Source organism: Sinocyclocheilus anshuiensis, unplaced genomic scaffold (assembly GCF_001515605.1).
Source record: "Sinocyclocheilus anshuiensis isolate Anshui unplaced genomic scaffold, SAMN03320099.WGS_v1.1 scaffold508, whole genome shotgun sequence".
In the NCBI taxonomy this organism is placed as follows: Eukaryota; Metazoa; Chordata; class Actinopteri; order Cypriniformes; family Cyprinidae; genus Sinocyclocheilus; species Sinocyclocheilus anshuiensis.
The window spans coordinates 1,132,039-1,155,306 of NW_015555744.1; the positions used below are offsets into that span (position 1 = coordinate 1,132,039).

Here is a 23,268-nt window from a genome sequence, read left to right on the forward strand (position 1 = left end):
ATTAATGTTTGTGGCTTACCCTCCTTGTGAAGGGTGTCAATGATTGTCTTCTGGACAACTGTCAGATCAGCAGTCTTCCCCATGATTGTGTAGCCTAGTGAACCAAACTGAGAGACCATTTTGAAGGCTCAGGAAACCTTTGCAGGTGTTTTGAGTTGATTAGCTGATTGGCATGTCACCATATTCTAATTTGTTGAGATAGTGAATTGGTGGGTTTTTGTTAAATGTGAGCCAAAATCATCACAATTAAAAGAACCAAAGACTTAAACTACTTCAGTCTGTGTGCATTGAATTTATTTAATACACGAGTTTCACAATTTGAGTTGAATTACTGAAATAAATGAACTTTTCCACGACATTCTAATTTATTGAGATGTACCTGTAGTTTATGCATGTATAATATAGTTTATGTGAAGATTGTTTTAAAATCACTTAAATTAAAAGTTGTTATATATTGCAGAGCCTGTTAAATGTTAAAAATAATGGCTTTCAATTATACTGTAATGTTGAATGGCTATAATGAATAGGGAAAATTGAGGGAAAATGCACCAGCAGGACAAATTAAAAACACTGTAAATATGTTTAGTCATTGTAGTAGTAATAACAGCCCGTTTTTGCAAAAAGAGTTTCATGGCCGGTAAAACAATAAAAAATATTGGCCGGTAAATTTTATCATGTCACTGGCCATTGGCAGGTGTGGCAAAAAGTTAGCTTTAGGCCCTGTATGTACACCTGCACACTGAAAAGAAAGAAACTGTGTAAAGGAAACCCTGGTTAAAGAAACTGCAATATCAATCGGCGAGTTTGAGTTGGTCTAGATGGCACTGTCGAGCTAGTAGTTACCTGGCAAGCTCCAGCAGGGCGTTCTGTCGGTACTGTTCTTCTGGATTCGTGGGCTCACAGTCATGCTCATCAAAATATGAGGCCATTTTCTACTTCACCTGATAAACACATAAGACCATCTGAATGACATTTAACGGAGTGGTTGTGGAAACCTGAAGGTTCAAGATCGGTTCTAACAATGAATTTGCTAGTTCACTCTCATATAAAAATAACCTGGAGAGTTGAGAGTTTAAGCAACTATCTTTTATAACCAATGTTTATATTTTCGAAACCAATGTTACACTGATCCAACTAAGTGACGGTTTTACGATGATCTTACTATATTTACTACATTTAAACTGCTTACTATTCAAGAGTAATTGTCAGGTAACGGTTACTCTTTCTCTTCTCAGACTTACTGACAGCCAAAGAGACACGTGTTTGGATTTGAGCTTTTCACAGATCCAATGGCTTTGAAAAGATACATGCTGCTGACATCAATATCCAATAACTAATACCACTGCTAGCTGGCTAGCAGCATAACAATTCAAAGTTCTAATTTACCAAACATCAATAAATCTCAAAAAGTATGTACTAACCTTATTCGTCTAAATGTGTAAACAAAAAAATAAATAATTAAATAAACGAAATTCGACCTACTGTAAATTCACCCACGGTTATGAAATTGCTAATCATCAGGATGGAAACTTGTTTCACTGCACTGTCAGCGCGAATACAACAACTCTCGCGATATTTGCGAGAGGACTGGAGTTGCCAGAGTGTGGTTAAAAAATCCCCCAGCATTGTCATTGTAATTGTTAGTGTTAAATAAGATGTACAGCAGATGTATGTCACTGTTAATTATATAAATGTTTGTTTTTAATTAGAAAACTTAGCAACATATATAGTGTTTATTAAAAAGCTTTGCATTGTGCACAGACAAAAATAAATCTCTTCAAGTTTCTAGTCCTGTAGGCAGTTAGTGGGTGTGTGTGGTTGCCATGACACTGAGGACACCAATTTCTGCTGTTCAGACCCGTTTCTAGAGAAAACTTCGAGTGGAAACACATTGACGTAAGTGTAAAACCCTAGTTTAAAAACCCGGCCAATGTTTGAGAGTTCTGAAACAAAGCAAAAACTGATTTAATTACTGTTAATTCAGTGAGAGCTACGAATAAAACCATGCTGCACTATGTGTATTTTTTCTTCCCAGCAAGAGAGAAAAAGTATTGGAAATGTACCTAGCTATTAATTAGCATAAGTAAATACACATATGTGAAATATGCAACTTTGCATTATCCTCGTATGAAATCTGTGAAGTGTTGTATTTTATTAGACTTTATGAGGTTCTTTAGGAGTCCCTAGTATTTGTTGGGGACCCCTTCTGCTGCGTTTCCTAGGCAACCATATACCCAACAACTCCCCCCTTAAAAGAGCTAAGTTAGTTTTATATTTCATTCTCATGCAGAAATGAACTTTCTCATTTTAGAACAACGATGGAAAATGAAAGATCTGGAGAAAACACTGATGAACTGCTCTCTGTAGGTCAGAAACCATCGAAATTTCCCTTTCATGCTTATCCTGTATCTGCTGTAGTACAAACTGCTGTATATCTCTTTTCTTCTCAGATGTGGATGAGGGGGTTGATGTTTACGGGCTTATACCTCTGGCATTGTCCCATGATCACTGTGATGTACTACTGGATGCCATAGACACACAACTGAGTCATCTACAGGTCAAGCACTTAGAGTCTGATGAAATATTGATAAGCATGGCGTATTATTTTTGTCATAGCCAGAGTAGAATTTTGTCCCGATTTTGTATTCCACCAATAGATCCACAGCCAAAGCCGAATGCATGGAGCAAACTCCAAGAGATATGAATTTCCTTTCTTGGGTAAGCATGAACCATTTTTTCTGCAATAATAATCATAGAATGTTTAGTAGATTTTTAATGTCCTATTTATTTATTCTTATTTTGTCTTATTTATTTATTATTAGTAAATGCAGTTGTTTTCCTAATGTTCTATATATTCCAGGCTATCTTGATCGGAGTCAGTCTGTAAGTAAAGACACAGGCTTGGGTAGCACTGTTCCAACCAATGATAAAACCCCATCCAACCTTGACAGGATTCAGTCAGGTAGTCCATGCAATTTTTTCCCATATGTAATCGTAAATATAACCAAATAATTTTCCAAAGGTGAACAGTTATGAATATTAGGCATAGGCATAGCTTGACATTTGAGCTCGAGCCAAGCCAGTCGATCTGGTCAGTCAAACTCATTTTAGCTTTTCTATAGTACACCTACAAATTTATACTTCATGCACCGTTTACGTGATTTTACTATGATTACACTGATCAGCGGCAAGCATGTGAAGATTGTCACTGCAACCAGATAAACTGTATGGAAATTACTTGTATATTTTAGCCACGCTAAACTTAGCAATTATAAATACATTGAAAATAACGCACTATAAACATGTTTGTCAACATAATCTCAAAGTAGACCTCTATTAAGCAAATCAAGGAGTAAATAACCTACTCACTGCTTTAAAACAGACATCTGATTCAAGTCTGCTTAAATGGCAGGCACACAAACACTTTTTTTCTTACAAAATTCCAAAAGAAATGCACAAGATAAATGTTAATTACTTTATGAAATCTTATGTTAGGCCTATTATATTTTTTATTCCATACCCCTACTTTAATTCATGTAATCGTATTTTTTTAAATCTATCTCCCCTCTAGTTTAGTTAGTTATTTTATAACTTATGCTGTCTCTACTTTTTGTTAATCTAGTGTTATTATATTTCTTACACTGGCACCCCTCTACTTTCGTTAATGTTATTTTATAGCATAATAGAATTGAAACTTTATAGAATCTAAACAGTTTCTTACAGACTGTTTATTGGTGTCTTCCATATAAATCCATCATAATTTCCTCTTCAAAATATCAGAAGGCAAAGATGACAAAACAGAGCATCAGACAATGGAGATGACAAAGTTTGGCGTCGCAGCTACAGATGTGTGGCGTCCTGAGGAAAGTGGCAGCTTGAGCTCCGTGTCCAGGGTAGAGCAGTGTTGTTGGAGACTGGAGAGGCTTCTTGGGAGAAATGCTGAGGTGGCAGGGATGGGAAATGAGGAGGACGACGTCACGATGGACAGCGTCTGCACTGAGGACTTCTCAACACGCTTTGGAGAGGAAATGTTGGTCCTGCCAGCCTCAGGTACTCAAACTTAGCAAGGAGAAGTAAACAGTTACCTCTCTAGTCTATTATCTGATCTTGTGTGATAGGTCAGAAGGAGGAAAATGATAAAAACCACTGATAAATAGCACCAAAATAATCAGACAGGTGGCAGCAGAGCACTGTAGAAGGTCTGTTTTATGAATGATTTTCCCATTCATATTTGTGACCCTGGACCACAAAACCAATCATAAGGGTCAAAAGGGGGTTTTGAAATTGAGATTTATACATCTGGAATCTGAATAAATAAGCTTTCCGTTGATGTACAGTTTGTTATGATAGGACAATATTTGGCCGAGATACATCTATTTGAAAACCTGAAATCTGAGGGTGCAAAAAAAATGTAAAAATCAAAATATTGAGAAAATCACCTTTAAAGTTGTACAAATATTACTAGTATGAATATTACTAATCAAAAATTAAGTTGATATATTTACGGTAGGAAATATATCAAAATATCTTCTTGAAACATGATCTTTACTTAATATCCTAATGATTTTTGGCATAAAAGAAAAATCTATAATTTTGACCCATACATTATATTTGTCACGGTTGCACTACTGAGTGGAATGCGGAGCAAGGAACGGAGGGAGACAAGTAGTACATCATTAATAATAATTTATGCATTTAGCAGACGCTTTTATCCAAAGCGACTTACAGTGCATTCAGGCTATATATTTTTTACCAGTACATCAAGCCAGAGAACTTTAATTATAACAAGGAGAACTCACGTAGCACATGAAGACATAATACCGGATGCTGAACTAAAAACAGGGAACACTATTTAAACACATGACAAGACGAGGGGATGACTAGACACACTTGGGATCAATGGAAATAAACGGGGAACACCTGGAATTAAATCAACATAATCAGGACAGGAACAGGAAACTAACCAAATATGGGCAAGGAGGGCACATGGGGAGCAAAACACACACAAAACACGGAACAAAGTCTGACAGTATTGTTGGCTATTGCTATAAATAATAAATATACCCGTGCTACTTATGACTGGTTTTGTGGTCCAGGATTACTTACAGAAACATGAAGAAAGTTACTAATAAATGGGATATAAATGTAATATTCACTTTTTACTTTCATTTACATTTCTGTATTCCAAAAGGGGTTTTTTTTCAGCGATGCCATAGATAGAAGAACCATTCTGTGTTTCCCAAAGAACATTTCAGTGAACAGTTCTTAAAATAACTGGGGGTTTTTTTCATAGCGTGAGGAGCATTTTAATAATCTCAAGAACCTTTTACCACTATAAAGAACCTTTTGTGCAATGGAAAGGTTCTATAAATGTTAAAGGTTCTTCATAGAACAATTAATGCTAATATAGAACCTTTATTTTTAAGAGTATACTTCATTGATGTGTAGTCAGTGTACAGTATTATATACAGTAGATGTGTAAGAGGAATTTCATGTTTTTAAAGCATGCTTGCCAAATCTTCTAAAAGTCGCCACAGACCTCACTGAGCCCCAGAGGAGCCCTTGCCATGAAAGATCTAAGAATGATCCAGAACATCCATGCAGAACACCTTTGAGGCACCTCACAGGTACAGCAGGACCTGTTTTTCTATCTGTATTTCTTAAGATCTGTTATGGTTATATCTCCTTTGTGAATCACTGAAGCAAGACAGAAAACATGCTCAAATAAAACCTTGTCCTCTGATAGGAATCCCCATGCAGAGTTTTGATTCAGTCACCATAGACACTGATCTGGACACAGTGTGCTCAGAACAGGTTCGACAGCACCTGAAGTCTGGAAATAGCAACAGGACAAGTACAGGTGTGGGCAACATATTAACTTATGCATGTCAAATGTCATGTGTTCTATTTGTGTGCTGAATGCATGTGTGATTTGCATTTGCATGATTTGCATGCATGCCACAGACACACACTTCGCAAAATATGCCGATAGAGTAAACTCTGACTAGGAATACAATGGCAAATATGGTGTTATCTTTCTTTACATTCCTTGTAAACTACAGCTTAGGGGGTTTATTTGAATTCACTCTTATACATATATTACACAGTGATATCGCATTGTTGTGATGTGCAATGATGCAACTAAATTACACTACTGTTTGGGGTTGGTAAAAAAAATAATAATTATTATATTTTTGAAAGAAGTCTTTTATGGTCACTAAGTCTGCATTTATTTGATCAAACATACAGTAAAAACAGTAACATTCTGAAATAGTACTACAGTTTAAAATAGCTATTTTCTATTTTTAAATATACTGGGGAGCAAAACACACACAAAACACGGAACAAAGTCTGACAGTATTGTTGGCTATTGCTATAAATAATAAATATACCCGTGCTACTTATGACTGGTTTTGTGGTCCAGGATTACTTACAGAAACATGAAGAAAGTTACTAATAAATGGGATATAAATGTAATATTCACTTTTTACTTTCATTTACATTTCTGTATTCCAAAAGGGGTTTTTTTTCAGCGATGCCATAGATAGAAGAACCATTCTGTGTTTCCCAAAGAACATTTCAGTGAACAGTTCTTAAAATAACTGGGGGTTTTTTTCATAGCGTGAGGAGCATTTTAATAATCTCAAGAACCTTTTACCACTATAAAGAACCTTTTGTGCAATGGAAAGGTTCTATAAATGTTAAAGGTTCTTCATAGAACAATTAATGCTAATATAGAACCTTTATTTTTAAGAGTATACTTCATTGATGTGTAGTCAGTGTACAGTATTATATACAGTAGATGTGTAAGAGGAATTTCATGTTTTTAAAGCATGCTTGCCAAATCTTCTAAAAGTCGCCACAGACCTCACTGAGCCCCAGAGGAGCCCTTGCCATGAAAGATCTAAGAATGATCCAGAACATCCATGCAGAACACCTTTGAGGCACCTCACAGGTACAGCAGGACCTGTTTTTCTATCTGTATTTCTTAAGATCTGTTATGGTTATATCTCCTTTGTGAATCACTGAAGCAAGACAGAAAACATGCTCAAATAAAACCTTGTCCTCTGATAGGAATCCCCATGCAGAGTTTTGATTCAGTCACCATAGACACTGATCTGGACACAGTGTGCTCAGAACAGGTTCGACAGCACCTGAAGTCTGGAAATAGCAACAGGACAAGTACAGGTGTGGGCAACATATTAACTTATGCATGTCAAATGTCATGTGTTCTATTTGTGTGCTGAATGCATGTGTGATTTGCATTTGCATGATTTGCATGCATGCCACAGACACACACTTCGCAAAATATGCCGATAGAGTAAACTCTGACTAGGAATACAATGGCAAATATGGTGTTATCTTTCTTTACATTCCTTGTAAACTACAGCTTAGGGGGTTTATTTGAATTCACTCTTATACATATATTACACAGTGATATCGCATTGTTGTGATGTGCAATGATGCAACTAAATTACACTACTGTTTGGGGTTGGTAAAAAAAATAATAATTATTATATTTTTGAAAGAAGTCTTTTATGGTCACTAAGTCTGCATTTATTTGATCAAACATACAGTAAAAACAGTAACATTCTGAAATAGTACTACAGTTTAAAATAGCTATTTTCTATTTTTAAATATACTGTAAAATGTTATTTATTTCTGTACGGGCAAAGCTGAATGTCAACAAGGTCACATGATCCTTCAGAAATCATTCTAATATGTTGATTTGGTGCTCAAGAAACATTTCTTATTATTATCAAAGAAAATTTTAGACCTCAAACCTTTGAACAGTAGTGTATATGTCACAATAATGTTAAAAGTAATGCTTTTTTAGATATGTAATTGGTGCATAATATATTAACTTATCTGGATTTTAAAAAAAAAATGTTTGTCTGTTCTTATGTGTGCCACTATAGCCTTTCATCTGAGCAGAGGAAATGGATGCTGTACAGGACAAACCAGCCCATTTCAAAACCATCTTCAATCCTTCAGGTACTTCTCAACAATTTAACTGGAGTTCAATTTAAGACTGGAGACAATCTTAGGAAGAGCTTATGACAGCTTGGATAATGTGTCCTGTGGTGGTGTTTATTCCATGCTGCTCTTTATGGGTGTGTATACTCAGAAATGCGACTTTAGTAGCCTGTGGGCAAAGACCCTTATTACTGCCATGTTTGCGTAGTTTCATTGGAAGTTTTTATGTAGAGATATTATGTGCCTGTGTCACTAAAGTTGCATAATCTTTATAAGAAACAGCACAATATGTTCATAAGAAATTACTCTGTATGTGTTGTAGCTCTGATGATGAGAGAACTGTTGAGGAGACGAGTAGTGAAGGTGCTGTGTCAAAGCTTGACTGCAGAAGAAGGAGACATTCATCTGGCAGGAAGGGGAAAATTAGATGTTTATACCGAAGCAAAAGTAATGATTCCCACATTGTAAGAGACCACAATGCATTCTCTAAACAATTACTGTATTAATCAGTGTCAGTAGAGTTAATGGAGATGAATAATTTATCGTGCAATTATGTTTTGAATTGTTTTCAGAGCACAAAGAGAGATTGGGAGAAGAGCAGAGTAGATGGAGATCAACTCAATGAGCTGAGCATGTCACTTATTGAGCTTCAACGGCAAAAAACAGTATGAAAATCACATGATCAATCTGTTATTTCACTTATTTATTCATTCAAAATGTTACTAATCTCATTTATTAAACAAATGTGGTATATTTTCTTCAGGCCACACTTCATACTCTGGAGAAGCTGAGAGAGGAAATGGATCGAGCTAAGAGAGAGCATCTCTCTCTACAGCTCAGTGTGAGGGACAGCAGAGCCCAGGTCCAGAACATCACGTATGTTCTGCTTACAGGAACCTTCACCCCATTTGCTTCAATTGGCACTTGTTCTTAAATTCCATGTTTAATGATCAATGTATATGTATGTGTGTCCTAAAGGTGTGAGCTACAAAGACTGCAGGCCCAGAAGAACTTATGCTTGGAGGAGGTAAGGGATCTGCAGGAGCAACAGGTCACTCTAGTTAAGAAACAAAAATGCAGTGAAACCATGACATCAGCCCTCTTGTATATTAAATGCCTGTTAGTATAAAATACCTGTTAGAGTTTCATTAAACATCTGCATTGTTATTTTTATCATGAATGAATGAATGAATGCATTGCTATACGTACTGTGTTATTCTCCATGCAGTATGTAGCTAGATAACATATGCACTGCTTTCTAAATCAGTCAGTTGAATGTAAATGAATGTATTATGAATATGCTGCTTGACATTCAGTGTGATTTGATGATTTTGTTTTTTACTGTCAGTGTGTAAGCCGCAGTGTGTCTGTTCTGGAGAGGGAGGAGATGGACAGACTGCTGGATAATGCCAAATCTGAACTGTTCTCAGAACAGAGGCGTTTCAGACACACACTGGACTCTATGCAGGAGGTAGATCACTTATACACACTACACTATTAGACGTGAAACTTTAAGATAATTTTGAATTAAATACATAGCCAAAGTCAATATTGTAGAAAATACCTTGAAAATATTTTCAGACTAATTGTCTGTTTTACTGAATTATTATTTATATTTTAATCTAGTCTTTTAATTGGCCATTTTTGTGTTAGAACAGTTGGTAAAAGGAGAGATGAACAGCCACGAAAGTAGTTCTTTGGGCAAACTTAATGCCCAAATAAAAATTGGATTAATTTGTTGCTTAATTTTATATTGCCAGCAAAATAATCAAAAACATAGATTAATCTCTTTGTCATTGTCTCACTCAGAGGCTGGATGAGGTGAATCAGGAGCTGGAGCAGAGCGAGGAGGACTGCAGGGCTCTCCGACAGAAATGCACTGAGCTGAAGGAGCAGCTGGCTGATACGATCAGAGAAAAAGAACAAATAAAGGAGGTTTTCACTTTTGTTGCTTCTTCTAAATCTACAATAACAATGTTTTCATCATCTGATACAGTTTGCAGATCAATTTCAGTAACTGTACAACACATGTGCAGTCTTCACAAAAAGATCTAGAGCAACGAGTGAAGCGTTTTGGCGTGCTGGAGCGAATAGTTGCCCAGAAGGAGCTGCTTTTGCAGGGGACCGAAGAAACAAAGGAAGCCCTTCTTCAGGAGCTCTGTTCACTGAGAGAGGAGCACAGCTTTAAACTGAGAGAAATACAGAGCAAGACAGTAAGATTTTTTTTGTTTGTTTTGGGGGTGTACTAGAACAGGCTCTCATACTAGGTTGTTCGAAAAACACATTATTTTTCACATATTTTACATTATTACAACACCTCTCTCCCCAGTCTGGCATGAACGGCTCGAATAGCTCCTGTATCAAATGAAGCCCGCCTTCTGAAATACGAAATGTGCTGTGATTGGTTAGCTGGGCCAGTGTGTGTTGTGATTGGCAGCACTCGGCGCCTGGTCGGGAAATGTCATGCCCTTTACCATAGCCGCCTGCGAGCTTCAGTGTAAATATTGCGTCAAAATCAAATCAATTTGAGCGCGATTTAAACCCGGATGATTGTAATCACTCTAAGTTCGTCTGCCTTTGTAAGGCTAGCGTGTCTCCGACATAGTGAGAACACTCGTTGCCTTCTCTAGTGCAGCTCAACCAGGTTTCGTCCCATTCGTCGGTATTTGTGATATCACAAATCCCGGAAAATATGCGTTGTAGTCCAAACGAGTCGTTCGTTGTAGTTTTTGAAAAGTGATTTCTGTTAAATAAAATATTTCCTTTTGAATTGGACTTTGAGCTTTGTAACTTTGCAGATCTTTTTTATGCTCAAACAGCAACATTACAGACTAACTAAAGTTGAAAAATTGAAAAAGCATAATAGGACCCCTTTAACAGATTAATATTTATTTAGCAAGGATGCATTAAATTGATCAAAAGTGTCTTCACTAGAATCCTAAAGAAAGAATCACTGTTTTCACAAAATATTAAGCAGCACAACTGTTTTTAACATTGCTAATAATAAGAAATATTTCTTTAGCACCAAATCAGCATATTAGAATGATTTCTAAAGGATCATGTAACACTGACGACTGGAGTAATGGCTGCTGACAATTCAGCTTTGCCAATACAGAAATAAATCACATTTTACAATATATTCTGAAAGATTATGTTAATGAAAAACATTTATATGCTGGTTCACCAGCTAGACCAGCATCAAATTATCACTAGTCACCTTAAACCAGTCTGAACAATATGTGCTGGTCTTTTCAGCTGGGCATAGTATTGTTTATTACATGTGATTATCAATCCATTCTCAGGTGCAAGAAATTGAGCAACTGATGTTGCAGTTAACCAAAAGCCACAAAGAGGAGCTTCAAAAGGTAATATGGTTTATTTACTGAGAGACTACTGAGAGACAGATTATTCATATACATAACGCCAATCTATTTGGTTTAATGTGTGAATCCAGGTGCATCAGCAGGCGGATGAGTTGAGATCAGCTGCTCTCAGTGACCAGGCTCAGACTCACAAACAGAGCCTGGAGTCCTTGCACAACTGCATCCAGGTCAGCTGTCACACCGTGTGCTCTTTATATCTGACACGACTGCAGTTCAGTCTTATATACACATTCATTTCTTTCTCTTTCAGATGAAAGATGAGGAGATAAAGAGACTCAAAGAGGCTCTAGAGCAGCATGAGGAGAAGATGAGGAGGCAAGCAGAGGAACTCAAAAGAGAAACTCAGGAAAAGGTTCCAGATTTATCAAGGATGTTTGCCCTCCCATGTTTAAATTCTTGTTCACTCTAAAGAACCAGTGCATCTCTTGTCATTTGATCTAACAGATTCGAAAGGCTGTGAAACGAGAGGAAAGGAAGTGGGAGGAACAGAGAGATAAGGCTCTTAAAGAGCAGCGTGGGACTCTGGAGCAGCAAATAGAGGAGGCAGTGAGGAGAGGGAAAATGGAAGTGGAGAAGGAGAGCAGGAATGCACTGGCCTTACAGAGTCAAGTGACTGAGCTTCAGAAAGTAAGTGGTATCAGAAGCTGTCTTTTTATTCTTTGCATTTACACTTTTAAGTAAACCAGATGAGAACAGCTATGGTTACATTGAATACATTTATATGAATAAATATTCAATAATAGACAATAAATAGGTCAATCTCACAGAATGACTCAAGAACATGTCAGGGTCATGTGTAAAAAATATAAATATATTATTTTAATTGCATGGTACATTTATGCATGAGCAGACTCCTTTGTCTTCTTTGCAAAGAGATTTTTTGTATCTATATCTATACATCATGGTAGTATTTGATGTATTGATGCTAGGGATGTATTGATACTCACTCAACTCACGATGCGATACGATACGATTTTCTCATGATTTCAACAAAATTAGAACAAATTATAAATGAAAAGGTGTCTTTTTATTGTTGCTTGGACAAAATGCTGCATATTTCTTTGTGAAATTGAAATATGTCAAATAAAACTAAATTGAAATTTTCTAACACAAATAAAAGAAATGTCTTCAAAAAAAACAAATTAAGGCTTTGCCTGTGCTCTTTGCATTTAATATTAGAGTAAACTACTGCATTTTAATCATGACCCAAACAAAGATTAGATTGTATCATTTCGAAATTTGAAGCAAAACCAGAATGTTTTGCTTTGTGAAACTATACTACAGAAAACATCTGAACGAAACAAAAACAGTAGATGGCAGTTATGGAACGCTTATGGAACAGCAGAAATACATCATTTTCATGGTTACTGTTGTAAACAAAGCAGCGCTGCGCTTATGAACACTACTTTAATATGCATTATACAGAGGCAAGATGAAAAGAAAATACCATCTAAACTTTTCTAAAGACAGTCACTTCCCCTCCGAGATACATTCATATAAACTCCTTCCCCCAACTGTATCAAGATTTATTTAACATGTCTCAACTAATTTGAATCGTTTATGCATTAGCAGACTCTTTTGTCTTCTTTGCAAATAGATTTTTTTGTATTTATAGCTATACATCATGGTAGTATATAGATGATATATTGCTTCTAGGGACATAAAGATTCACTTAACTCACCGTGCGATACGTTTCACAATTTGACAATAGGATTTTCTCACAATTTTTTTAACAAAATAAGATTTAAGACAAATCTAAGACAATGTCAGAATTAAAAAATCTCAGTGGTTCTAAACATAGGCTTCATTTTATTTATGCAAAATATCATTTCTTTCTGGTTAATTTCTGTTTTTTTGTTACAGGATTCAGAGAAGGAGGTGGTGCGTCTGAAGCGAACTTTGCAGCGGTCTGAAAAAGAGCTTCAGGAGCTGAGGACAGCCCTCTCTGAGAAAGACCAAAAACACAAGAGAAGAACAGCCAGACTTGAGCAGCTGAGCAAACTCTGGGTGCAGGACATACACAGCGAGTGTGTTTGCTTGCAGGAGTTACTTAAACACAGTGGCCTAGCTGCTGAAAACAAGAACTCATCAGACAGGTGTACTGCTCACTTATTTGTAGTACATACAATATGTTCGTGTAAGAGACTTCTAGCTAAGACATAGTGCACTGGTTCTAATGTGGGGAAATGCAAGTTCAAATCCAGCCTGTGTCATACTCTGATTCTGCTCTCTTTCCAAATAATCTACTATCTCTATCAATTTACATTGAATTTACACACATTTATATTAAGCTTCTGTCCAAAGCAACTTACAAATAAGGGACATAAGACTATTTTGCAAACAAATCTAAAAAGCCCAAAACTAAAATAAAGGAAATTAGGCGTAGTTCAATTCGGTATGCCGTTCCGATCTTAACTACTCATGTGCTCTCAGGTCATGCTTGTTATAATACATTACAACTTTTATTCCGAATCCACTAAAGCGTTGCTAAGATATAGCCTCATGTCCATTTTTGTGCAAATTTCATCAAATTCGTTAGCACGCTTTACGAAAACAGTTTGGTATATCAAAAAGCTTTTGATAACTTTTTGCCAGAATGATCTGAAGGTGATCTGAGGCAATTTTGGTGAAAAATTGAACAATTTGTCTAGGACGAGTTCGAAAAGTAGATTTTTCGGACAATTCAAAATTGTGAAAAATCTTGACCCATAGAAATGTAAATGTTGGTATACATTTGACTCGGTATGAGCCATGGAATCAGAGGAAACAATTATTTTGCTTTTAGACCTTATGTTTCAAAAGTTATTAGCAGAAACATGAGTGCAAATTTGGCCTGTTGGTGGCACTAGAGAGTTTGCATTAGAGACTCCGATTTGCTGTGGTTAATGATGTGACTGTCCTCTATCCAAGTGCCAAATTTTTGTCAAATTTGTTAACGCACTTTACGAAAACGGTTTTGTATATCATAACTTTTTGCCAGCATTGTCTGAAGATGATCTCAGCCAATTTTTCAAATTTTCAACATTTTTAAAAAAATTCAAAATTGCAAAAATTCTTGACCTATAAAGATTTAAATTTTGGTATGCATTCGACTCGGCATGAGCCAAGGAATCAGAGGAAAATTTGCTCCAAATTTGCAGTGGTTAAAGCTGCAGGTGTTTGCGAGAAATTCGAGCATGGCACTGCGTCATTACATCACGTCTGGAAACATAAATAAGTTGTCCCGGCTACTAGGCTATATCGCATGTGAGGATCCTGCAGGTGGCGGATCGTTTATAGCCTTTTCTCACAGCAGCTGGAATAATTAAATGTATCATTTTGATGGCGGATTGTAATCCAGAAACGATTATGTGTTTATGAAACTAAATTATATTCCAGTTTTAAATGTGCTTCTAATTACAGATAGCCTGGGATTACACAAGATTTGTATTTTAAATAAAACCAGTTCGAAGGGAGCATAATTTCCTTTTTGGGTTAAAAGAATTTCTTAATATGAAATTCGAATGGTATGACAATTAGAGATTAGACTGTACAGAAATTGAAATCTACACGCTAATACACACTATATCCACATAGTCACGTAATGCTGATGTTAACATTAACAATTTGAGAATAAAGTATAACAATAATAATAATTTGCAAGGTTTGATGTGATATGAGCTAATCGATCGTTAGATTAAATCACCATTGGTAGCACAATTTATTGTAATGCCTTTTTCCTCAGTTGGTCAGAACAAACGTGGCAGACTTGTTACTTACTTGTTCAGATGACAATATCCGGTGAAAATGCTTATTTGGGTCATATATTCCAAGATGTAGGCTAGAATCTGTGATTGTGATATACAGTAAATATCCACACCGGTGTGGTGACTGACTGCCACACATACTCCTCAAAACATTAGATTAATCCGCGCTGCAGCCGTGCCGACTCACAACCCACGCAAGCTAGATAATTCTGCAAACAGCTGCAATTCCAGGTTTTCAAACAGAGATGGCGACAAAGAGGCAAAACTTACGGACTGCAGCTTTAATATTGAGACTGCCCTCTAGCTGTGTGCCAAATTTCATAACTTTCCCTGCAAGTGTTTCTATGGGCTGCCATAGACTCCCAGAGCGGAAGAAGAAAACTAACAGATACAATAGGTGCCTAAGATCCTTCGGTGCTTGGCCCCTAATTAAAATAATAATTATCATAATAAGAATACAAATCTAATAGTAATTTATATAGCATTTTAATTTATAGTCTTTTAAGCTTATACTGTTAGTAACACTATGTTATGTTTTATAACCTGGTATATTTAAATATTTTCTGGTTCAGTCCTACAGTGAGTGAAACTCTTCAGACCCTGCAGTCCCTCACAAAGGCCCTACAACAACATATTAATGATCTAAAAAATGAGCTCAACTCACAGAGACGAGCTGTACTGCAGCTCAGCCGAGAAAAGGTACAAAGTTACAAAGAAAATACACATAATCACAGCAACACAGCGCTTATGAGGAGACGCTGCTCGTGTGTTTCAGGAGCAAGAGCTACATCTGCAGAAAAAGCAGCTGATGGAGGAAAAGCAACAAGCACTGGCTGCTCTAAAAGAGAAACTCATCCATGTATACTGCCATTTGCACATACAATATGTACAATTTATTATAATTGTAAAGCAACTAAAACTGTGAACTAAATTTCTTTGAATGTATTAATATCTTGATTTATGTCTCTGTTTTGTTTACTGCTGTGTGTAGGAGCACATTGAGGAAATGAGCGGCATATCTCGAGCACAGCTGCGCATGAACAATGGTGATACAGATGAACCATGTGTCCATCTGCGCAGGCAGCTGCGGGCTAAAGATGATGAGCTCAGACAGGTGCAGAACAACATGGCACAGTGGAAAGACAAAACCACTGCAAGACTTGCACACAAATTTGAGCTGGAGAGGTGCGTCATATGCTCAGTTTCAAGTGGAGCTTGAATGCTTATTTCTATTTAACTTTCACAAGTTGAGTGATTAGGCCAGTATTCAAAAAACCACCACTTTCATGTAGAACAACACTACGTTATTAAAACGTATTTTTTTCATAAGTCATGTCTCATTTCACCGATGGCACCAAGTGAACTGCTCAATAAATAAATGAACGAACTGGCTACCATGGCTCATGATTTTAAATTGTACAAAAGAACATTAAAATCTTGTTGGAACATCCACCATAACCTTACTGTATTAAACAGAAGGGTCCCAAAGCCCAGAGCAGAGCAGCAGAAGAGATTGGAGAGACTGGAGAATGAGATGAGACATCTGACTGGGGTAAATGCCAGTTTATTTTTGTATTTATTATTACAAAATTATTAGTTATTATATTTATTTACTATTATAGTTTTTATACTTTGAACTAGCTTTTATCTTCATATTTTTAGTTTCATTTTAATTTTAAATGTTAAACTAAGTTTTATTTCACTTAGTTGCCAAGGCAACATTTAATTTCGTCCAACATTTTATATTTTATTTCAATTTCAAATTTCAGCTCTTATTAATAATTTTAATAAAAAAGAAAAGGTATACCGCTATCATGCTGCTGGTATAAATGTTAGCATAATTACTCATATTCAGAACAACATCACTTGTATTATATAGCTTAAATACAAACTGAAAACATACTTGAAGCAACATTTGCATGCTTACTCTCTCTGTAATTATTTATGATTGTAGTAGAACACATAGTAAGTTCATCTCCCTGATTCTTTGCAGCAATGCCGAGACTACAACGAACCCCAGTCGGCACCCCCTGCTCTTCAGGGTGACACAGACGTCCAAAACTCTCGAGTCACCCAAGACCTGACCTCATTTAAACTTCTGCAGCACCTCCAGAGTCGCATTCTTCAGCTTCGAGCAGAGAGCCAAACCCGCTGCCCCAGCCCGGTGAAGTGGGACAGGGATCCCACAGAACTGGCTGGGCCTTATTTGGACACGGTAAATCAACCAGTCTCAGATTATTAACAAAGTTAACAAAATATTTTACAGTTTTATTTCAGTATTATTTATATATTATAGTTCTTTAAAATATTTTTAATGGTTTTTATAGTTTTATATCGGGTTTTTTTTTATATATATTTGAATTGGCTTTTAATTTTCAGTTTACATTTTAATTTTAGTTTAATAGTCAAAAGTTATTGATTTTTTTTATATATATATATTTTAACATTTATGTTTTACTTTATTTCAGTAAATCAAAAATATTTTTTAATAGTTAATTTTATTATTTTTTTTTTGGCAGATTGCTCCAGCCGCCCAGAACAGCTATAGGACAGAAGATCACTTACAAAGATCATCAAAGACCATCTCTTAACATTTACTTTCAGCACTAGAATTTGTTCATAAATTGTTGATTTTATAGGAAAACCATGTGCAAGTAAAAATAATTATTAAAGGGATAGTTCACCCAAAAATTGTGTCATTAATTACTCACCCTCATGTTGTTCCAAACCCGTAAGACCTTCGTTCATCTTCAGAACACAAATTAAGCGTGTTCTGAAGCGTCTTCTTACCCTCCATTGACAGCAAGGTTACTACCACGATCAATGCACAGAAAGGTAGTAAGGACATTGTTAAAATAGTCTATGTGACATCAGTGGTTCAACCGTAATTTTATGAAGCTACGAGAATACTTTTTGTGTGCAAGGAAAACAAAAATAACGTCTTTATTCAACAATTCTCTTCCATGTCATTCTCTGCCGCGCGATCACGAGAGTTACCACGATGCATATAAGGTTTTACGGGAACAACATGAGGGTGAGTAATTAATGACAGAATTTTCATTTTGGGGTGAACTATCCCTTTAATACCACTTCTGCAGAGCTCATGAGCGATGTTTAATGGTCAGGACAGACAGACAGAGCCCTTCACTGTAAGTGAATGTTTCAAATAGGCCTGTTAAAGACCAAAAGATGAACTTTGATATAAAAGGAATCATTCTTGATCTTAGAATTGTGTTTGAGTTTACTTTGAAATAATGAACAGATTTAGTGTGTAGCTAACAGTATTTACAACTGGTCATTTAACTGTTAATTGTTTTTTAATGTGATTTATTATTGTAATTGAACAACATAACTTTAAGCAGACAATTCATGATTTTGTATGAATGTTTTTTTCTGCATAAATAAAATGTCACAAGCAGAGAAGTGTAATGCCAAACTGATTTTATTTAAAAACATGTCTGTCATAGTGTAATATAGTCAATATTTACAAATTTTATATTTTGACATTTGACAAAATGTATAAATTGCAAAAAGGTAAAACAAAATGTTTAAACAATAATTTAGGCCAATGTTTAAACCACAGGCAAAATGGATTTGCAGCTTATTTTACTGTCGTTTAATAATTGCAGCCAGACTTAGAAGTGCTATTTGTTCATCAGCTAGAAAAACAGAACCAGGTAATATGAACGACTGAAATCAATAGATTTCGATTTGTATACCCATGCATCTCCACCAAGAATCATATTTCTGTTGTGTAGATAGTTAAACCGGTTATAAAGATTAGTGCTGCCGTCTCTGTCTGTCCAGTTCTAGAGCACATGGTGACATTTCATCAAATTCATCAATCGTTGCTTTCCATAACTATGCCATCTTTAAAAAAAAAACAATATGGACACCAGTGTTTCCAACAGACTTACACTCTATGTGTGGCGGCACTTCCCCCCGGGGAAAGAAAGAAAGAAAGAAAGAAATATATAAATATATATATATATATATATATATAATGAAAATAGAAGCCAGGCTGATTGAAAATGCAAATTCATTTTCTGCCAGCAGGTGGCGCTTTTGGAGCGGCAGATATATAGTCGCGGTTTCCCCGCGAACAGCGGTAATCAAAGCAGCGCTACTTTATCAGGCATTATAGGAAAGATTAAATGGAAATGACATTGATGCACTGATCTGTAATACACAGTATAGTCATTATATAGATCAGTGCATCAATGCTTTTCTGAAGACAGTCGGTTACCCGGCCACATTTTGATTTTGAAACGGGCAGATATATAGTGGTTTCCCTGGTAACGGCGGTAATCAAAGCAGCTCTGTGCTCACAAGCGCTACTTTATCAGGCATTATACGAAAGATGAAATGAAAATGACATTGATGCACTGATCTATAATATATAATCATTATATAGATCAGTGCATCAATGCTTTTCTGAAGACAGTCGGTTCCCTTCAGAAACACATTCATATAAAACACCCGTGCCATATTTTGATTTTGAAACGTACAGTGCTCATGTTTATTCAACGAAGTTAAAGCCATTTGGAAAATCTATTTGTGGCAGTTAGTTTTGATATTGTGGCAGGCACCACAAATAAATCAATGTATGGGAAACACTGGGACACCATGAAGAAGAAAATAAAAGGAGTCTCAGGTTTCGACCAGTAGAATTTCTGCAAAAAAGCAAGTATCACGTGTAAATATGTCAGATTGTAACAAATCAAGCACTCTGAATTTGTACACAGTATACGAGTACTGAAATAATATTAACTGCTTAAAGAAAAACCTAAAATATTTTGCATTGATAACCAGTAATGTGTTCGAATATTCACAGCTATCAACAGCAAACAGAGTGGATATGAAGTTGCAACTGCACATTCAACCAATGTACCACTGACCACGTTCACATAGGATACTTCCCATTTAGTCTAGTGCAAATATGGTCCCACCTACAAAAGCAGCACAGGTTGAAACAAAGAATACATGGCACAAGAGAAATCTCTTGTGAGCATTTGTGAATGGCTCATTTTGCTCTCCCCTTATGGTAATTCCTCGTCTGCACTGATAAAGTTCAAAGCTTTTTTTCACACACAGTATGCTAAGGGTATTGGTAAAGATTTCCCTCTATAACTCCATGTCTTCCTCTCCAGAGTTGAGGAGCGCAGGGCTGCTGAACAGCGGGCTGAAAGTCTGCTCACTGGGTGCTGTGAACTGGGCTTGGGGCTGTGAACTGGGCTTGGGAGTCTGTCTGCTCACTGCCAACTGCTTGCGCTGCTGTTTCTGTAAAGAGTCCTTCAGCCTCTGGGTGAGAGGGTCCTCTGGGGGGCGCCACAACACCAATTCCATACAGGAGCAGCTCCTGCAGAGGTGAGTGAAGGAAGAAGAGCGTGCTAAGCTAGATTTCTTTACAATGAGCTCAGTGCTGTTAGTAGAAGCTGATGTTCTGCTGCTGGTTTGGGAACGTTTCTGCTTCTGTTTGTTTTCATACAATGATGAAAACATTAAGAATCCATGACAGTTTCATATAATCTGCTTTGACTTGCTTCAGTCGTTCGGAATTGGTCATTTAAAACCACAGGAAATCAATTCTATTTATTTTCTCAATAAATGTGCCTTGTCTTATTTAGGCATTTAAAAAGTTCTTTATCAGAATCAGTTCTTTATCAATACATCAAAAATGTTTTGATTTTACATTATTGTTCAAAAGTTTGGGGTCGATACGATTTTTCAAGTGTTTAATGTTTTTGAAAAAGTCTCACATAGGCTGCATTTGTATGATCGAAAATACAGTAAAACAGCCATGTGAAATATCATTGTTATTATTATAAAATAACTTTTGTATTGTAATAGCTGTGGTTTCTATTTTAATTTTCACATGATCCATTAGAAATCATTCTAATATAATGATTTGTTGCTCAGGAAACATTTCAGGACGCCTTGATGGATAGGACATTTTTTTGTTGTTATTACCTCTTTATTTAAATAAAAATAATTTTGTAACATTATAAATGTCTTTTCTGTTCATTTGATCAATTTAAAGCATCCTTGCTGAATAAAAGTATTAATTTCATTACCAACCCCAATGGTAGTACAGGCTTATTCATTAACACTTGAAATTAAGCTTATTTATGAATTTCTTTATCAACTAAAATTTAAATGGATGTGTTGAATCAAAGAGCCAACAAGTGCCAAGCATATACAGAAAGCCGAAAAGAAGATACGCACACTGACTGTGCTACTGTTTGGGGTAGAATGTCACCAATCCCCCGCTGTAGCCCCTCTCTTAAGCTGTCGGACATCACCAGCACTGGTCTGCGCTGAGCCGGTTCCACATCAAGCTCTTCTTCATCACTATCATCTTCCAAAGTTATCCTGTACCAAACACACACAATATATCAGGAAGACTGCCTATAAAAATTTACAGTTTTTAAAGGTAGCATAACATCAGATTGAACTTTCATACATCTCATTTCTGAACAATGACTCTACAAACACAAGCAGAGATACACCCCCAGTTTCACAGACGAGGCTTAAGCCTAGTCCCAGACTAAAATGCATGTCTGGGCTGTTTTAACTGAAAGAAACTCGCACTGACTGATCTTTAAAATATGTCAGTGCCATTGTTTTGTCTCAAGATGCACACCAGTAATGTTACGTCTAAGGCATGTTTATAAAAGATACTTAAATGTCCTAATTGAACTATGGCCTAATCCTGGCTTAACCTAAGCCCTGTCTGTGAAACTAGGCCACAATGATTGAAATTAAGTGAATGACGTCTACATTTCTGTCTCACCTGTCTTCTATCTCCTGCAGTCTCCTCTGAGTGGCCTCTACCTCCATGCTTGAGCCTTCTGTGGGAACTCTGGGTAGTGGAGATGGAGTGGATGTAAAGGGCAGACCCATTTCTTCTGTCCTGGGTTCAGTGTGCAGTTGAACCGGGCTGGTCTCAGAAGGGGAAGTGGTGATAGACTCCACAGACCATCTTTGGCTCACTTTAGGACTTGGATACTCATCTGCTCCTTCCTCTCCCATCAGCTTTCGCCGTTTAGGACTGCAGCTTCTGAAGGGGAAAAAGGTAATGAAAAACCCACTGCAGCACAGAGCAAATCTCACGAGTGGAAACAGTTTACTCACTCATCATCTGTCCTTCTCCTCTGTTTCCTCATGTATCTTCTATCCCAGCTTTTAAGATGAAATGCACAGGCAAATAAGATGAGCAGTCTTCACTTTATTGCATAAATGAGGACTGTGTAAAAGCACAAGACCATAATACTTACGTATTTAGCATAGATCCACCTGTCAGATGACTCGAGTCTCTGGTTGGCCTGCTGATTGTGGCCAAATCAGGGTTACTAAAAGGAGCGAGGGGGGAGAATGTGATGAACTCCAGCTCGCTGCTTCCAGACCTGGTGCTCTGCATCATCCTCCAGCCGAAGACGAGCTGAAAACATCCGAATTAAATAGCAACTGCAGTCACGCAGTGTGAATAGAAGTATAAGTATCTGGAAAACAGAAAAATAAATAAATCAATGGTTCGGGACGTTCAGAACAGGTTCAGTACAACATGACCTGAGTAATACTAAGGCTAACTCAAAGATTTTATCTTTACCTTCAAAAAAGATTTATACATAAATGATACATACCTAAATAATGAATGGCTATTGTTTTAAGTAGGACAAACAGTCATTTGCAGGTGTGAGTTGTATATAATAAGCTAACTGGTCACTTGGTCATTTCATATTTTCCTCCACAGTAGGCCATGATGACATTGTAATGCTCTGAAAAAGTAAATTTTTTCAGTTTTGCTTGTAATTATCTTTAATAATTCTCCATTAAGAAATATTTTGGTTCTCTGGATAAGAATAACTTGAAATGATCGCTGGCTGCAGCTTGAAACATCCTCCAGTCATACGCCCCACAACATGCACAACAAAACACAGTCTGTTCTTCCATTACGAACACAAACACTTACCTTTCACACGCACCCCAAAAGCGTAAAGCCAACTTCGCTTAAAATGTGGAAAAGTGGCTAAAGACAACTGGCATGAGAAGTTGCAAGAGCCTAAATTTTAAGACGCGTTTCTAGTACAGTGTGATAGTGAACGGGGCTTCACGGGATTTGTAGTTCGTTGGTTTTGTAGTTCTTTAACCGGAAGTGCGCT

The 23,268-nt window shown here is 36.6% G+C and overlaps 2 protein-coding genes and 1 pseudogene across 5 annotated transcripts in view; 1 reads left to right on the plus strand and 2 right to left on the minus strand.

Annotated features, from left to right (window-relative positions):
* The window catches only part of rnf181 (ring finger protein 181), a 7,807-nt gene extending 6,198 nt beyond the window's left edge, over positions 1-1,609 (minus strand). The window contains exons 1-2 of one of the 3 annotated variants that reach the window (XM_016466967.1): positions 1,498-1,609; positions 844-941 (exon numbers count right to left, since the gene is read on the minus strand). In XM_016466967.1, the coding sequence (XP_016322453.1) occupies positions 844-929 (86 nt within the window). In that variant the 5' untranslated portion in view covers positions 930-941; positions 1,498-1,609. The other 2 variants (XM_016466965.1, XM_016466966.1) reach the window with 2 other exon arrangements.
* Positions 1,610-2,004: 395 nt separating this feature from the next.
* On the plus strand, positions 2,005-17,807 carry LOC107673358 (trichohyalin-like; annotated as a pseudogene).
* Positions 17,808-19,687: 1,880 nt separating this feature from the next.
* LOC107673415 (coiled-coil domain-containing protein 117-like) lies at positions 19,688-23,224 on the minus strand. 2 transcript variants are annotated; one of them, XM_016466999.1, is made up of 7 exons: positions 23,079-23,224; positions 22,750-22,884; positions 22,384-22,608; positions 22,241-22,288; positions 21,900-22,166; positions 21,332-21,478; positions 19,688-20,465 (listed from the first exon to the last, which is right to left on the minus strand). In XM_016466999.1, the coding sequence occupies exons 3-7, from the start codon at positions 22,527-22,529 to the stop codon at positions 20,231-20,233; spliced, it is 843 nt and encodes a 280-aa protein (XP_016322485.1). In that variant the 5' UTR covers positions 22,530-22,608; positions 22,750-22,884; positions 23,079-23,224; the 3' UTR covers positions 19,688-20,230. The 2 variants fall into 2 exon arrangements, with proteins under 2 accessions (XP_016322485.1, XP_016322484.1); XM_016466998.1 differs by lacking the exon at positions 22,750-22,884.
* Between the last annotated feature and the right edge of the window lie 44 nt (positions 23,225-23,268).

What these genes read in the sequence shown, in the direction of transcription:
- LOC107673415 (XM_016466998.1), bottom strand. Translation starts at nt 22,529, where the DNA reads ATGATGCAGAGCACCAGGTCTGGAAGCAGCGAGCTGGAGTTCATCACA. An exon ending in GGTGGATCTATGCTAAATAC is followed by an intron (nt 22,289 to 22,383) that starts GTAAGTATTATG and finishes TCATCTTAAAAG; the next exon opens with CTGGGATAGAAGATACATGA. An exon ending in CTGCAGGAGATAGAAGACAG is followed by an intron (nt 21,479 to 21,899) that starts GTGAGACAGAAA and finishes TGTTTGGTACAG; the next exon opens with GATAACTTTGGAAGATGATA.